The following is an 18,156-nucleotide window of genomic DNA, read 5'->3' on the forward strand; positions in this document are numbered from 1 at the left end:
TGATAAAATTTTATTTCCGAACGAATCACACACGTCACGTGATACGTGTGCAGTCAAAAATTTGCCGCCATTTTTATAGAACGGACTGGTCGCAGTTTGAGGTTTTCCTCTGTCGTTTGCAGGCCGTTTGCTTCAAATTTTTGATCTACAGAAAGCTTTTAAACAGCGACAATGCCGCGGGAGATAATAACGTTACAGTTGGGACAATGTGGAAACCAAAGTAAGTGTTAGTCATGCAATTCGGACGATGTATTTTACACACGTATGAACAGGGATCGATGGGGAGGGGCAGTGGTTTGTTATGATTTCTAAATCGTGAAAAAAAATTATGATAACTGTTATATGTTGGTAGTGAAAATATAATGTCTTGTTTCTTCCCATGTAGTTGGTATGGAGTTCTGGAAGCAGCTATGTATGGAACATGGAATAAGTCCAGGTAAGGCTGAAATCCTAATTTGTGTGAAGTGTTATATTTTCTACAGGTGATGTCAGAAGTCAGAAATTATGGTTTATGTAGTCAGCAAGCCACTGTAAACAGACATTTTATAAAGTCAGTAAGACATATAAGCAATTGCTGTTTTTGTAAATACATCCGGGGTATTGCCTACCAGGACGTAGCAGATTAGATTACTAATTAATATTCAAATCAGCAGATCAAAGTATTGATTAATATATGAATTAATGTTTTGTCTACCACCTTTTTGCCTGCCAGAGCATTACCGTGACACCATCGTGATCACTCATGTAATATTGGTACAAGCGACGTACAACACATAAAGTTACATTAGGATCATTTCCAACTCCTCAAATGAGTTACTAATGTAAGCAAGACCCAGTTTTGTTTGAGTCATGGTTATTAAAATGATAACTCATGGGCCAAATACTGTCAAAGTTTAAGACATAATGTTTTTCTTGTTAACCAGAGGGAATTCTTGAGGATTATGCAACAGAAGGAACAGACAGGAAAGATGTGTTCTTCTACCAGGTATGACTTCAAGTTTAATTGGTCATTTAAGGTTGCAGTTGTACATATGTGAGTGTAAATGTTAAACAAGTAAAGAGCATTGTCTTGTACATGACAATTGAAGAAATTCTGGATATCATGATGTATGCAACATGTGTACTCAGTAGGCTACCCATGAAAGTAAAATCTGATAACAGCAGAACTTTCACAGTATCATCTAGTATTGAAATTACCGACTAGTAGTGGTATTATTTGGTTATAGTATACTTATAGTCATAGTCTCTAATGCTTGCACAGGTATCCGTTATACATCATATTCTCTCAGAATCAGACGTGCCACGTGTGCCATGTACATGTATGTCATGTTGTCTGATTTATTTCTTCTTGTCACATAATTCACCAGGCTGATGATGAACATTACATCCCCCGAGCCGTACTGTTGGATCTGGAGCCTCGAGTCATCAACACCATCCTGAACTCCCCCTACGCCAACCTCTACAACCCTGAAAACATCTACATGTCCACACATGGGGGAGGGGCAGGCAACAACTGGGCCAGTGGGTACGCACAGGTATGGAGCTATTCCTGCTTGTATCACGATAGCATATCTTTTGGTACAAGTGGTTCAGTAAAGGCTACAGAAGTATTGTTTTTTTTAGTTGTATTGTCTTTTCATTGTTCATAATTAGTAATAGTGATAATAACGTTACCTCAGTTTGGTTACGCTACCAATGGCATGCATATTGGTCTAAGCCACCAACATGTAATCAATGATTCAATCCCCACCTATATATTCTGGAGGAGTATTGCTAACCTCTTTTCCAAAGTAATATTGTACTGAACACTATTTTTCAGGGTGAAAAAGTGCAGGAAGAAGTGTTTGACATAATCGACAGAGAGGCTGATGGAAGTGATAGTTTAGAGGTGAGGATAGCCATTCTGCTTTTTACCACTTTTTACCTCATTTCGTTGCTAGTATAGTTGATGATTAGAACAAACTTAAGGATTAAGGATTGATTTACAAACCTTTCATCATTTGTTTTCCAGGGTTTTGTGATCTGCCACTCCATTGCAGGAGGTACTGGTTCTGGCATGGGGTCATATATGGTAGAGAAACTCAATGACAGGTAATGGCCCTATAATACAAATTACATCACAATGATGATAATCTAATTTTACCATTCTATTCAAGCGGAGTGTAAGAAAGATTGATGTGAAAATGGGGAATCTTAAGACATTGTAAGGTGAAATTATGGTCAGACAAGTTTAAGTTGACTATGGCCACCTGTGGGCTAGCATGCTCAGTGGCCAATCTAAATTTTTCACTTTTGACAGAATCTGCTTACAAGGGTGCATGCTGAAAGTATGAGGGTGTAGCATCCTTGTTCAGATGGTTATAAAAACCTCTGATGTCTCACTATGGATTTTCTTCCTTCAGATTTCCCAAGAAGTTGATCCAGACCTACTCAGTGTTTCCCAACCAGGATGAGATCAGTGATGTGGTGGTTCAGCCGTACAACTCCCTCCTCACACTGAAGAGACTCACACAAAATGCTGACTGTGTGGTAAGGAATAGCACTCATTCTGCTTGTATGCAAGTTTCATGATAATATAACATATTGTGTAAATATGTATATACTATGTAATGTTATGTGTATGTGTACCAATGTTGTATGTGACTCCAGGAAGAGTAGTGAGTACACTTGTGTACTCACTAATGGAGTCGTTTTACCAATAAACAATGATAATTTTTTCATTGATTAACTTTGATTAAGGTCGGTTGATATGATGGGTGTAAGATGATGATGCCCACATTTGAATGAGAAAAAATTATGTAATTTGAACCAAATTTGCAGTATTGTTAATCCCAGAACTCAAAAGTGACCTAGTGTACATTTATGTATTTAATTTACATGATGAGGAGAAGTCTATATCCCAGCCTTCTCTTGCCTACAGGTGGTGTTGGACAATACAGCGCTGAACAGGATTGCAGTAGACAGACTTCACATCCAGAACCCTTCCTTCTCTCAGATCAACTCTTTGGTAAGGACACTTGATTTTACTTTTGATTGACTGTGATCTTCGATTGTATGTTGTGGCTAACATTACTTATTTTGATAAATGAGTAATATTAACAAGGTAAACGCAGTCCCAAAAGATTTTCTGACGCCTTAGGGACAGTGGGTTGGTCGTTCCACCGCCTTTTACCTCTTCAGCTGAAGTCAGGTACCCATTTTTACACCATGGTGGAGTGAGGAAAGCTATGTGAAGGGCCTTTCTAAAAATACAACATTGATTACATGTCAGGCACGCCCTGCTGAGTAACAGCCAATAAGCAAATTAGTTATTGCATGAAAAACCTGCTGGTAGTACAGTCAAACCTGTCCACAGCAACCACTCAAGGGACTGTGGAAAAATGGTTGCTCAGGACAGGGTGGGGTTAACTATATCATAGTAAGTAAATATGAGCGGGACTGTTTTAATGTGGTTGCCTATGCCAGGTAGTTGCCTACGCCAGGTGGTTGTACAGCCAGGTTTGACTGAAGCAGTTTTCCTTGTGCCATGTTGTGTGCAGGTGTCTACCATCATGTCCACCAGCACCACCACCCTGAGATACCCAGGCTACATGAACAACGACCTGATCGGCCTGATCGCCTCCCTCATCCCCACGCCACGGCTGCACTTCCTCATGACAGGCTACACACCACTCACCACGGACCAGAAGGTGAGCAATGCAGGATGATGTATCAACAACTGGTCTACAGGACTGGGCGTCACTTGTGTTTGTTGCTGACCATAATTACATAATCATGTTTTCATTTTGCCTCACTCATTGAACTCAATACACTCTCATAACAGATTCTTCCCATTTATTGAAATATGCTAAAAGAAAATTCTGCTTTACTCAGTCTCATGCATGTATTTGAATTTGACTTCTCTTGTCATATTAACAGTAACTTGGTCTTCCGCTATTCTTGCTGTTAATGCAATTTTCTCCATTCTTCATGTAGATCGATGACATCCCTTATTAGCTTTAATGTAAAAGTTGTACCTAAAAGTTGTACAGTCCATGCCATTTCCTATGGCTTTTTTTCCAGCCAGTGCTTACCATATTGTAATGCCACTGTTTGGTCTGCAACTGCTTTTCAGGCGGCAAGTGTGAGAAAGACGACAGTGCTTGATGTGATGCGGCGCTTGCTGCAGCCCAAGAACATGATGGTGTCGACGGACCGTATCCGCCACATCAACCACTGCTTCATCTCCATCCTGAACATCATCCAGGGGGAGGTGGACCCCACACAGGTGCACAAGAGCCTGCAGCGCATCCGCGAGAGGAAGCTCGCTCAGTTCATCCCCTGGGGACCCGCAAGCATACAGGTATCATTCATTTCCATTCATCTGAAGTACAGCCAGTAGGTAGGGAGGCCAAAGTGAAAAGTTCCTGGGAAGCATTTTTGAAGGCACATTTTTAAAGATATAATCATCATAAACAATTCGTCTATATGCTGTCCATAGCTCTTACCAAGGTGAATAACCACTGAAAATTTCAGAGACGTGCGATGTTGGGAAGTACTATTTTATTGATGTTGAAAATGGGAAATATCACATATTTTGCTTCAAAAATGCAGAAAAATTTGCTCACAAGTAAGGTTTAAATAACCCAATAATCTAAAAACTAAGTATTGTACAGGCTTCTTCTTGCAGATATGCAATAAACCATGTAGGGTCATGCTATGTACACAAGATTGACCTTGCCAGACATGTCATACTTAATATAATGTACCTGTAATTAGTGACATTGGTTAAAAACGAACACAAATTGAGGCCAAAAACAGAGGTGGAAAAATGAAATTTCTTATTTTTGGGTCTACAAAGCTGGTTTTGGACTCAAAAGATGCCTTTTAGTACCAAACACATGAAATGATAAAAAAAAGTAAAATTCACCTTTTGATTTTTGTTATTTATGCAAATTCATAAAAATATCGAATTTCGCAAAAAATGCTTTTCTGACATGTTTGTCCTCTTGTATCTCATGCTTCACATCCCAAACACTCCCAAGAAGGCTAATACAACATAACCTATATCAGTGCTATCATAATCAAAGCAGACTTGCTATATATCATGTTCATTTCCAGAAATAAGCTTTATCGAAAATTACATTTTGTTCCGATTCCTGAAATATTGTAACACATGAACCACTTCAGCCAACTCAAAACACCACTTCCAGTAGATTTAGAACTTCAACTTTTCAATTACAATGTCACTATATAATACATGTCACAAGTGTTTGACAACAATAATACAAAGCAATATATAACCTGAGAAAAGAATGCCTGAAGATGGCACTTTTGATAAAATGCCCCCCTCCCCATCCCAAACAATGCAACATGAGCCACTTTTGACCAACTCAAAATTGCACTTCTAATGGTCCTGGAGGCTCAGATTTTCGCTCACAGTGTGACATGATGCTATATTCTACTTACATACTGCACAAAGAAACATATTCTATACATATCCTGAGAAATTAACACTTTAAAATGGTATTTTGGATAAACCGCCCCCCCCCACCAAAACAATGCAACACGAGTCACTTTTGACCAACTCAAAATTGCACTTCTAATGGCCCTGGAGGCTCAGATTTTCACTCACAGAGTGCCATGATGCTATATTCTACTAACATCATACACAAATAAACCTATTGTATACAGAAAAAGAGAAAATCATATTTGAAAATGTTTTTTTTTAACCGCCCCCCTCCAAACCGAACAATGCAACATGTCATGTGACATGGGCCGGCCGCTTCTTGGACGACGAAACTGAGCGAAAGGTATATCCCCGTCTCTGGATTCACTGCTCTCTGCAGGAGATACAGAAAGAAATTGCATATTGAGCTATAAAAAGTTACAATACATATAACAGTCAGTACAAAGCAAAGGCACCATAGTAATAAAGAATAGTGTCATATAAGTTTGTTCACCTTTTCTTACAGAAGACGAAGCTGAGCTAGAGGTGTATCCTCGTCCTTGGAATTACTGCTCTCTGGAGGAGATACAGAAACAAAAGATATATTTAACAATAAAAGAAACAATATTTTATACTTGATAAAAATGTACAAACTTGAGTAAAATAAGTGATTTAACTCAGCTCACCTATCCGTACGGGACAATGTCACTGAAGCTGAGCTAAAGGTGACTCCTCGTCGCTGGATTCGCTGCTCTCAGCCTCAGGACCGTGATTCCCTTTATCCAAGACAAAAACATGTGTTCTGGCTTGGATCCTTTTACAGGTGTCTCGGTGTATGCATGCTTACTTGTAGCAAACATTTCGATGACATCCTTTTTGTGAGAGATGATGTACCCCTTGTCCGCCTTGACCTTGGAATGGATTCATCTTCAAGCCTAAATTGGATAAATTACAGAAGGAAGTAATTATTAGAACAGATGTAATGAATTTGATGCATGGTACTTAGGCCCTACAAACAATCAAGTCATTCTTTACGAGAAATTTGTTTTATTTTGAACCCTGGAAGGGTAACCATTGGGTACTAATACAGTTAGTAATGTGTTTCTCACATGTAAAGAACACAACAAAATAATTTCCCAAAATGTGAGGCCAAAGTTATCACTTACCCTACCACAGTCAGCAAATGAATTTAAAACCTAGATAAATAAAATTAGGAGTGAATCACGTACACTATATGTGGCTAGTTCGAGACCGGGATGCTACATGCAGAACTGTCCCAAAGATAATGAAGGAAGGCAAAATGGGGAACATGAATTTCTAATCAGAATCATCGTGCGCCCCCCTCCCACCACCTAACACAACAAGAAAATGTTCTAAATTCGCCGTCAATTTGTGAGGTATAAGACAAAGAAAACCTACCATATAATTCCCATAAACTACATACACGTGCTTTGATTGTACTTTGGGTTAAAAAATCAACTACGTGACCACAACTCACCCAAAAGTTACGGCGTTCCGGACAGCAGCAAAAAATGGCGGGTGGTTGAGAGTGTTGTCTTCTGAGTGCCTCCGGCAGACACTCGCCGCGCCGATGGCCATCGCACGAACATACTTGCTTCAAAAGTCATAAAAATCCACAGAAAGGTGGAAAACATTACTATCTACCTGTACATTCTATGCGGAACTGTGTATCTTTACGGAATTTTGTGCTACGACTTGTGGAAAAATGACCTATTTTCTTCACCGCACGCACCAAACTTACACTGCACCACGCTATCCCCGCATGGGCAAGTTGGTTTCTCCCGAATACTAGCTTTCAGAAGCTGGTCGTGGATTGGCTGTGCGATTTTAGACAGCGAAGCGACGACCTATCAAAAATAGTATTACATCCAGGCCCATTCCGGGCGCGCGCACTCTGAAATACGGGTATAGGATTTAATACATTAGCGCGGGTGCCATTTTGAATACGCGGACGGCCCGAGCGGCGTGAAAACGGCCTTATGTACAGTTTTCAATTTGCGATAAAACTTTATGTAGAGGGTTATACTTCACCAAACTTGGCAGAGTTATAGAACTTTTTACGTTCTTTCAGACTATATTTTTGGATTTTAGAATTAATTCGATATTTTTTAGTATTGATGTAGCGGAACTGCCCCTGGTGTTAACATTTCACTTTGGCCTCCCTACAGTAGGTACCCGTCTGAGTAATGATCGTTGTGCCTGTTGTAGTGCCTTGTAGGCACCTCCTCTATCACGAGACCCCATTTAACGTCCCTTCTGAAAATCAAATGCAGCTCCAACAAGGGTGCCCTACCCTGGATTCAAACTGGGATCTCCCAGTTACCAACTGTTTGGAACTAGGAGCTCAACTGTAAGACTGATACCAATTTAGCTACGGGTACTTCCCCAGGTATGAAGGAATGTACATTCATATAACATTGGTCAGTGGGAATTTCGAAGTCAAACAGACTTATATGGTATGATGAAACAAATGTTATAATGTAGATGTAAGAAAAATAAGTCTTGTTTGAAATCTATGAATCAGAAGGATGTAATTTCATTCCACTTGGTGCTATTTGATTCATGCAAGGCTCAACTGTTTTTCCGCTTGTTTCCACTAGGTGGCACTGTCCAGAAAGTCTCCCTATGTCCAGTCTGCACACAGAGTCAGTGGGCTTATGCTGGCCAACCATACCAGCATCTCCTCAGTAAGTTACCTTGGCATGTCTTGAACTTTGAAGCTATGTTATTTTTTTATATGCAAACTGCAAGGAATGCTACTCAATCTTCACTCTTTCAATGTCTTAGAATCCTATAAAAAGATTCAAGAGAGTCCTTTGCCAAAGTGTAGTTAGTTACTTCTTCCTCAAACTAAGGTATACCAAGAAAGAATCATTTATTTTTAGTATCCATTTGTAGCATCTTCTAGCAAGCAACTTTGCTGAGCAAGAGTGGAAAGAAAACTGTTGAAGAGGGAGCTTTTTAAGTTGAGGCCCAAATAACATCATCAGCAACGATAGAAGATGATGCAATTTGTACAAATGTATTGTCTCCCCCTGCTCAGTTGTTTGAGAGATGTCTGAAACAGTACGACAAGTTGCGAAAGCGCGAGGCTTTCCTGGAACAGTTCCGCAAGGAAAACATGTTCAAGGAAAACCTGGACGAGCTGGACAACTCACGGGAGGTTGTCCAACAGCTGGTGGACGAGTACCATGCTGCAACCAGACCTGACTACATCTCATGGGGTGCTCAGGAGGTGGGGCTTTCACTATGTTTTATTTACAGAAAAGATTTCATTCTGAAGTACTTACTTTAGGGATAAGATTGCACATGGTCCTTGTTCTTCAGTAATTATTCTACTTAATTTGTTTCTACACTACCCACTTGTTTTGGATTTCTTTGCACTGTCCTTTTGATCTCCATAGTTACCATATTTTGATGTCCTTCTATTCAGGTTACCTTGAATGATACAGATTTCTTGACATTTATTTTCCTTGCTCTTTTACTTTCCTTCCATTCATGACTTTTTGATATTCTGTTATTTAGAGGATATACACAGCTTCTTTAGGTTCCACATCAAGTACAAGTACTGACAACTTTATGGCAGCAATTAAACCAGACCCGGTCAGTTTACAAAGAACACACAGGAGTTTCTCTTGCATTTATCTTATATTTTCTCTTTTCTGTCACTCAGTCTCTTTTTCATGTCTGTTTTGTTAGCTTTGAGTCTGATTTTCTTTGTTGTACACATTTGACGATAACTTCAATTGTTATACGCATTTCTGGCTGTGACATTTCTTGTTTCAACAGAGTACCCAACATAGATAGTTGAGAATACCTTTTAGCTGATTTTCCTGTTGTCCAATACAGGCAGCTGAGGGAAGATCGTAAGAAGACTACAAGACTGTCCATGTAGAGGTGGGGGCTTCTTAAAAAGAAAGCTTGAAGGTTAAAGTTGAAAGTAACTAAGAAGTTGTCAAGTTTTTGTTTGATTGTTACACCTTTATCTTCCTGATTGTGTATATATATTTTGACAAAGTCAGAAAAAGATATTGAAAGGATTCCTTCCAACATTGTGCGTCCATACAACTTGAAAAAGAAAATATATCTCTTGATGGAGTGTAAGTTGAAGTTTGTTTTTTACACTTTGTTTTGTACATTCTCTGACAACTCCTTTTTCAAGCAACAGAGCTCCCTTTGCAGATATTCTTTGAAAAAGGGAAAATGCCAAATATGATAGATAGACAGACATTTTTCTTGAAAAGAATCTGTGCATGGTAACCAAATGTCTGTTTGAAAGGAAAATATGTAAGAGTCAAAAGACTAGAGAATTTGAAAAGCTGTGAATATCACTTAATTTGTTATTGTGAATATCACAGGCCTCTTATAATCATTAACGGTGTATACATTTATCTTGACCACTGGAGTCAATCTATAAAACTAAGTCTGCCAAATTTGTTGGTTCTACATTGAACATGGGACCTGGAAAAGTTATATAAGAACAGAACAAAATATACTCTCTTGCTCCTAGTAGAAGTAAAGTAATGAACAGAGACAATATCACTGAAATGTAGTACATTTATTTCAGTAGGTAGCAACAAGGCATATGTATCCAGGCATCTTAGGACCAGATATGCATGTTGTTATGATGTAACTGCACAATTTTAGATTGTTTGGTCACTCTCTTGGGTGATAAAGGCACATAACATTCACATGTAACTATCAACATTGAACATCTAAAATAAAGGACTTGCATCTGTCAATACTCTTGGATATGTAGTATTCTATACATGATAATTTTTCACAATTCAACAATCTAGTGACACAACTTCTTCACGTAATATTCTGTAGGGATACACTTTTTCAAAAATACCAGTCTAGTACATTTTTTTCTGCCTCCTTAACGGAGATGTTCATCATTTTACAATTTTGGCTGAGATCCTCAGAAACAACTCAGTACACACCATCCTACACTGAGATGTCAGAAACAGATAATATCTATTTGGTACAGCATTACACTATCGATTCTGATTTAATTATAGGATGGGCCTATACAATTTATGGACAAAGATAGTCTGTATGGAGGGATATGGGAAAATCATTTTAATGTAGAAATTTTTTCTCCAAGACTTAAGAAACAAATTACTTACTGCCTTTTCCTGGTCAATTCCATTGTGCCATTTTCACATACGTAATCTCTCATTCTTCATGAGCAGTAACACCCTCCAGTGGCACTTTTAATCTCCAGAACAGCTCAATAAAAACAAGACAGGCACTTTGATTTATGCCGACACTAATTTTTCGTGTCACGTAATGGTACAAGGCCAGTCTTGTCTCTGGAGTTTATGTTGCGTGTGGGTTAGACCATTACCCTGAAGTCAGTAAATCTAACTCTGACTGTTGAATAGTAAGCTGTCCATGCATTATAGATAGGCTAACACACATGCGTGGGTGCTGTCAATCATTTTACCTCTACTTATAAAATGGTTATATTGATATCATTTTGTAACCTGACAAAATGTTTCTTTTTATCTAACTACATCCAATGAATCATAGTACATTCAAAATGTACAGTAAGCATTTGCTAAGAATAATTAGAATAATACAATATACACAGTGCAGTTAACAAATTGCTATTTGTACATGTCTTAGATATACATTTAAAGAAAGAGTACAAGACCATCAGCTTTGATTTGCATGTCATGTTTAGCCTTCTCCCTATTACCTAACTCTGCAACCAATGGGGAATTTGATGCCAAACAGCTACTTGGCATTGTAGTGCAGATGTATCTTTATACATGGAAGGGACAAGCAAAGTTGACAACCAGCCCATTACTAGAATTCTAGATGGAACACCTCTCCCCTGCAGGGTTGTAATTTCCATTCATGAGCAGAATAGGAAGCAGCTACTTTTCCCCTGGAGCAATTCACATCTATCAGATCTTTTCTGTGCGTCACAAACCCTCCATCGGGGTCGGGGGATTTAGTCCCAGCGTAACTCCCACCTGAATCAACTGAACCGCTCCCTTCCATTTCTGTGCCCTCCGCTTTACCTAATGGTTGCTGCGGTCCCTACTGATGCACCTCACCATTATTCAGAAAAGTCTACGCGGTGTGACCTGCGTGCTAAGGTGTCGCAAAGTATCATTAATCACCTAGAGGGAAAATGCAGTCCAACCCATGCCTTCCAAGTTCAACTGTGAACGCTACTAGGAATGTTAAAAGTGGGCTTCTGAAATGTGCCTTAGGCATGGAGGAGGGCAGGGTGGTTGTGTAGAATTAAATAGTCCAAACTGTATAGCAAATAGTAATACATTCCGCGAGAAAGTTGACATTAAAAAGGAGGATGGCAAAACAATGTGCATGCATGCACGTAGTCCATAAATCCTGCTGTTTCTTCCTGGTTTGTCCCTTATACTTCTTAATAGGAATTAGTCAACATATACATGTACCTGCTCACTGCATATCAAAATAGGGACCTGAGTCTTATGCCTTTGTCATTAGACTGGTCAACAGTTAACAGAATCATCAGCTAAGATATCCTTAGCCATATAACATACAATTCTAATTTAACATTTCCAGGAATACAAACAGAATCATGGTAGAAATTTGGTCTTGTGATTAAAACACCACAGTCAAAACCACCTTGAATTGCTCTACTAGACAACATCAAATCTATCGATCAAGGCTGGTGGGGTATAATGGACTTCTCTGAAGCTATTTAAAGTGCAGCTCAAGTGCTGCAGTCCATTTGGGGCCTCTGTTCAGCCATAATTTTCCTACCATTACACTTAAGTGGAATGTTGGTGCAGAAAGAATTGATTTAATTGCCTGCCATATTCTATGGTATGTATTAGCTTTCAGCTATATTCTTGAGGGTGAAATAAAGTCTGCTTCTCCTTGATGCATATTTATACACAATGAAACCAGAAACATTCAAGAAACGTTAAAATGTTAAAACTTTATACTCGACCTACAGTGAAAATAAATCCTCAATACATGGTTGCTAGAATTTGCTCAATTTGACAGCTGGATAAGAAGCATATTCAGCTAATGGCAGAGGAAATGTCAAGACATGTCTGCACATAAATCTACATGTAGCAGCATCACTCAAGAAACCTCTCCATCATCTGTAGTGGATGAAAGCATTACCAGAGCCCTCTCTGGATGCCTGTAACCACTTAAAAGAAAAGGCTTGGATCGACCTTGCCCTTTCGGTGATCGTAAAAACCATTCTGCGGATGAAGTGTTCCGCAAAACTTCAGTCCAAAAGGCATGGGAAAGACAACTATTGATCCTGTAAGCTGTGAGATTACTGCTTCTCTAGTTTGTGGTATCTTAGTCAAACATGCAGGCATTGCCTAAAGGCTGCTATTAAGGGTTAGTCTGTGGCTATGGAGGTAATAGGTTTCTGCCATCACACTCCAGGGGGTACTCCTGCTCTTGTTTGATAGGAAAGTACTAGATAGGAAAGTACTATGGCGAGTTCTTTAACATGCTCAGAGTACCGTTATAGCTTTTCTTAAGCATGGGACTGAATGCTCAAAATTTCTTCTGAAGGACTGCGTCCTTTACATGTAAATTGTACCAATCAATGTTCAGAACACCGACAGCCATGCAGATTCAACCCTTTAACCTTGTAGTGCAAAGATGGGATTGCTAGCCATTAGACCTTATTTCATCTTCAGGGAAGAGTTGAATCAAAACCTGTTGCTTGCATGAAAATTAGACCTTATTTCAACATGAAACAAAAGGGCACCATGCAATTAGCAGGAGTTAGAGAAGAAGGACGTGTGGAGTAGACTCTGACATTGTAATTATAGAATCAAAGGTTACCACAGGAGCGCTGCCTATTGCTGTGGGTGGGAATTTCTATCTATAAAAACATGTAAGCTTAACCAAGGGTCCAATCAATGGAAACGTCAGACAAACTCTGTGACCACTGAACTCTGCTAGAATCACTGCCTGACTCCAAGGAAGTGGGGCCTGCTTAAACATGTGCATCTACCATAGTTATGGTGAGTAAAGCCAAAGAAAAGATAAGAAGCACTGTGAGTACTAATGGTCAACACTACAAGCCTGATCTTACTTGCAACCTTTGCTTGCCAGTCTTCACCATAATGGAAGATGCTGTCCTACATATTCAACAGCTGTACCACCGATCCCAAGCATTACATTTTAAAGTCGAGACCAGGTCTCTACTGATTGATCAACCCTACCAGCTTTCTTCATGAATGTTTAGAAATTCCCTCATTAATTCCCCAGCTGCAACCATGCCTCAAAGCTAATCAAAGACTGACACCTAATTCTATACAAAAGCTTACCAGTGCTCATCTTCTGACAGTGTAATTTTAAAACTAATCCCAAAGTCCATGTCAAATGTTTGATGAATGATCCTGGGTTTATCCAAGGATTTAACCCTCCCAGTAACAGCGCAGTTCTACTTGACCTTGGCACTGAAAGGGTCAATGCTTTCTTAGACTTATTGGTTGAAGAAAATGAATTTTAGAATGGTGTACTTGGAGGAAAACTGATCCTCAGAGCTTCAGCAAAATACAAAATGTCAGAGCTAAGGTCATAGGCTAGGCTAGGATTGGATAGTTCTATAAATACTGTATACCACGCAGCATTGGAGAAAGCTTGACGATTTGTAAGTACATTTAGGTACCAAGATTCAGGATGAGTCACCAGCTGGCAAATGCAATTTTGCACATTTTCAGCAATCATTGGTGTTCCATTTTCCATGTTATAATGTTGGTAGACAAGTTGTGACTGAATTGCTGAACAGAATTTCATCCAATACCCAGGCATGGTAATATTAAACCATAGCACTCAGGAGTAACATGTACTTTGTCCTAGATTTGAGGGCCAATAAAGGTGCAATAAATTGGACATAGCAATCATGGCCTAATCATTTGTAGGTGCCAAGTCCTTCGGGAAAGGCTGTACTAACAATGTATCGAGGACAAGAAGTCACTTAGTATTACAGTGTGGATATCAATAAGCCATGGCATATTTTACTGGCCCAGCTGATATAAAAGTCTTATCAAAGGGTGAGAAATATGTCACAGAATTCATTAATAACTTGCTTTGATGCTAGCTAATAAAAACTTGAATGTGTACATCTATATTCTGATAACTGACACCATAATATAAGTCAGTACGGTTGAAAATCTTAATGCTCCTCTCAGCTACCATGGCCAGTGGCATAATTTGTTACGCTGTTGGAAATGCATGGCACATATCGTCATGGCTTGTGGAAATTAGATTAATGCAATGCATGTCTCTTGGCAACTTGGCTTACAAGTGATGAGAAATTTTCATGCAAGCAACAGGTTTTGATTCAACCCTTCCCAGAAGATGAAATCACGATGTCTATTTTCATAGCTAGACACTGAGACTGTGGTACCACTCTCCAAGGAAATAACTACATATATTCTGGCATTTTAAGTGACAGAAGAATTCTCCAGAAGTCTTCAGATTATAAATGGCAGGCCTGCAAACCTGATCTAAAAGCCAGGTCCTAAACTCATTTTCCCATTTGAGATAATAACGGAGCCAGTTTGTCTGTCGGTAATGGCCACATTCTTGCAGAAAGGGTTTAAGGAAATCACAAGGGAATGCAGTTCCATTTTGAGTTCCATGACTGTAATAAATCATGCAGTTGGAACAGTTCTTGGAAAAAATTGCTTGGCGGGATTGATGACTCAACGTAACCTTTTGTAGATCAAGCTGCTAATGGCATGTACAATGTCACAGACCTACATTGTAGTTATTGAACATCGGTGTCAATTCAAAACATACTGGCACTGTTAATAATAGTGTTATGTAGTACAAACCTGAGTTAAAATTGTAAGCTAAAGATTGTAAGCTGTGAGTCATCTTTTGAGCATTTTGGATAGGGTGCTTAAGGATTTTCTCTTGGCTTGTCAAAAGATTTGACCATGAATAAGATAGATGGACCCTATTTTTTTCCTTAATAGAATTATTTATGGGTGGGTGGAATGAATAGTAACATAATTGTTTTATGATCCTATTACGAAGTTTCTAGAGGTACATAATGTCTGCCCCAGTATATTAACTGAATCCTTAGGGCATTATATATTATGTCTACTGGGCTCTCAAATATTTCTTCATCACAGGAGAATATCTGCACTTCCCCATTTGTTTCTTAGCACCTGGGACATATAGTGTGAACCCAGCAAGAATATCAAATACGGCAGTGACAGAACTGGAACATGATATGGTGTCACCTCCATGGAGCTATTTTTACCATCATCATTTGCAATTGAAATGGGGACGTGCGTGGTGTGACCTACACCACAAAAACTGATGCATGCAATGTCCTGAACATGTGAACAGAAATGCAAAATGTAACGTCTAATCAAATTGAAAAGGTGCATGTCCCTGGAGGCTTGTTAAGTACAAAGTAACACAGGTCTATGTGGAAGTAACTATCCAACTGTAGATCAATATTGCGTTACATGGAACAAAGTGACCATTTGTTGACATCTCCCTACAGGCTTCATCGCTCAGATTACGGGGAATCACTTTGTTGTAAGGGAAAAACCAGAAGGGATTGGGGATGGGGATACATGACATTGTATAGCTGTCATCATCCCAATCTTTTTTGCACAACCGGAAAAAATTGCAATGACATTGCATTAATCGTTAGCTTCATTTTACTCTTTTAGTTTTACTCAGTCCTCAGTAAATTTTTTGTTTTCAATTTTCTCGTAACCATTCTCCCCCTCATCTTTACTGGTCCATCCCTAAAAAACAGTAATCAGATGTTGATTCATTAATACCCAATGATCTAAAGTGGGACTCAAAATTTCTAATACAGTATGTTGAAATGAAATGACAGAGAGGCTTTTTGCAATAATCCTATAGAGCTGGAGGCCATTGTGACTAGTACTGTACATGTCATTTGTCTTTTTGATGTTAGTACAAAGGAGACAATGTCAGAGAGACCGATAATGTTCACCAGATTAGCCTGGAGAGATATCTGAAGACTTCCATCAGCAGTGGTGCATCGAGCTTCAAACATAACATTGATCCATTTTATCCTTTGTCATATCTAAGGTTCTTATCTTTGTACTGGTACATCTAAAGAAAGAACCTATTTTCTAACATGAGCAACAACAAAAGGAAATTCCCAGATAGCACGTTGGTTTTCATCCTTGGGGGCAAAAGTGTAGAAGACATAGATGAAATCCATGAGAAACTCATCGTGAAGGTGAGCAGGTATATGCTCAAGATGACTCAGTAGAGGCCGCAAAAACATCTTCTCTTCCTGATCAGACTCAAACTTGACTGTAAACACTTGATTGACACAAGTGATCACCTCAAAGCCGACTTCTTCCAGTAGCTTCTGCATTCCGACAACATCCCCATTGGGCCATTCCCACACCGGGTACGAGAAGCCAGTGAACGCCTCCTTCCATTTGGGGTATTCGATTATTCCTCGTGCGACTGTCATGGCAGGAACCCCCGCAGAAATGCTGAAGAGGAATTCCCCTCCCTGTTTGAGAGTCGAGAAAACATTTCTGATCACGTGTTCCTTCTCCTCTATCCAGTGGAGGACGTTGAAACACACGGCCTTGCTGAACGATTCCTCCCAAACCAGCTTCATGGCGAGTTCATCGCGCGCGTCGGCGATGTGGTACGCCACCTTGTCGTGAGGACTGTTTTTCCGAGCGTGCCGTACCATGTCAGGCGAGACATCAAACGCCTCGACAGACTTCACGCTGTGCTGCTGCGCGACATATTTTGAAATCTCACCGGTGCCACATCCCACGTCGAGGACGGTATCCCCCTCTTGCCACTCGAAGTTTTGATGCATGAGCATCACTGCAATCTCCTGTTGGATCGGTTGACTGCTGGAATATGAGTCTGTCAGGTCGGTACACATCTTGCCCTGTTCCCACCAGGTGTGACCACCCCGACACTCCCCAACACAATTTTGTGGAGAGAAAGCCATGTAGTGCATTGGAGAGCAGAACATAAGACCCAGCATAATCCTCTTCATAGCTTGGGAATAAACATCCAGCCAGCCCTGGCTTCAGAGTCCGTGACAGCAAGATTCCTCAACGGTGTGCCTTCAAGGGCTGGCTCCCTAGAGAAGTCACATCACAATCCGACAAAGAGGCCAATTTATGACCCAAACGCACTGCGCTGAGAGAAAAAGATTTGCTGTGCCCATCACTGCGATCACATGGCACTACACTGCAGTCTGCCTGTGTAAGATATGGGTACCACAAGATATGTAAATGTGCCTAGCTCCCAGCGACCAATGGGTGGGCTGAGTGGGTGATGATGGGCAATGAGGCATGCAGCGCTTGGGAAAACATGTGATCCATAATGGAAGATGAATGAGGGAACTGTGATTTGGTTATCGGATCCCGAGGGAACGTCACGTGCGCAGCGGTACGATTGAGTGAAGCATTTTGAGAAGACGAGCTCATTGTCATGCATTTTACAGATGTGGGAAGATCAAAGGTACATATTCAAACAGGTTTTGTTTCTGCTGAAAAATTTCAACACTGATACAGCTTCAGTTTCTGAGCTGAATCAGTGAATGCATATTCTGTTTTATACGAAATTGTCTTGATTCAATTTAGATCACTCTTAAAGTCATAGCAACAGGTTGTGCAAAATTTACAATGGTCTTCATTATATTAATGATTAATCATGCCCAAGCTTTTGCTACGATGACAAATGATATT

General features: G+C 39.8%; 2 protein-coding genes and 1 long non-coding RNA gene across 5 annotated transcripts; 1 reads left to right on the plus strand and 2 right to left on the minus strand.

Moving 5' to 3' along the window:
- The first annotated feature begins 128 nt into the window (after nt 1-128).
- LOC136447851 (tubulin gamma-1 chain) lies at nt 129-10,191 on the plus strand. Of its 2 annotated transcripts, XM_066446959.1 has the most exons (14): nt 129-220; nt 386-436; nt 924-985; nt 1,368-1,535; nt 1,820-1,888; nt 2,012-2,091; nt 2,403-2,529; nt 2,921-3,007; nt 3,540-3,689; nt 4,115-4,342; nt 8,050-8,136; nt 8,493-8,684; nt 8,975-9,052; nt 9,299-10,191. In XM_066446959.1, exons 1-14 carry the CDS (start codon nt 172-174, stop codon nt 9,317-9,319), a joined length of 1,449 nt encoding a protein of 482 aa, XP_066303056.1. In that variant the 5' UTR covers nt 129-171; the 3' UTR covers nt 9,320-10,191. The 2 variants fall into 2 exon arrangements, with proteins under 2 accessions (XP_066303056.1, XP_066303057.1); XM_066446960.1 differs by lacking the exon at nt 8,975-9,052.
- On the minus strand, nt 4,528-7,596 carry LOC136447329 (uncharacterized). 2 transcript variants are annotated; one of them, XR_010757710.1, is made up of 4 exons: nt 6,927-7,596; nt 6,115-6,363; nt 5,943-6,004; nt 4,528-5,822 (listed from the first exon to the last, which is right to left on the minus strand). It is a non-coding gene; the product is annotated as an uncharacterized lncRNA (long non-coding RNA). The 2 variants fall into 2 exon arrangements; XR_010757711.1 differs by lacking the exon at nt 5,943-6,004 and having other exon boundaries at nt 6,927-7,590.
- A 5,937-nt stretch (nt 10,192-16,128) lies between the features above and the next one.
- On the minus strand, nt 16,129-17,411 carry LOC136447629 (juvenile hormone acid O-methyltransferase-like). Its single transcript, XM_066446670.1, has 2 exons — nt 16,563-17,411; nt 16,129-16,200 (listed from the first exon to the last, which is right to left on the minus strand). Exons 1-2 carry the CDS (start codon nt 17,409-17,411, stop codon nt 16,129-16,131), a joined length of 921 nt encoding a protein of 306 aa, XP_066302767.1.
- Nucleotides 17,412-18,156: the final 745 nt, after the last annotated feature.

The sequence above is a fragment of the Branchiostoma lanceolatum genome, chromosome 13, assembly GCF_035083965.1.
Source record: "Branchiostoma lanceolatum isolate klBraLanc5 chromosome 13, klBraLanc5.hap2, whole genome shotgun sequence".
In the NCBI taxonomy this organism is placed as follows: domain Eukaryota; kingdom Metazoa; phylum Chordata; class Leptocardii; order Amphioxiformes; family Branchiostomatidae; genus Branchiostoma; species Branchiostoma lanceolatum.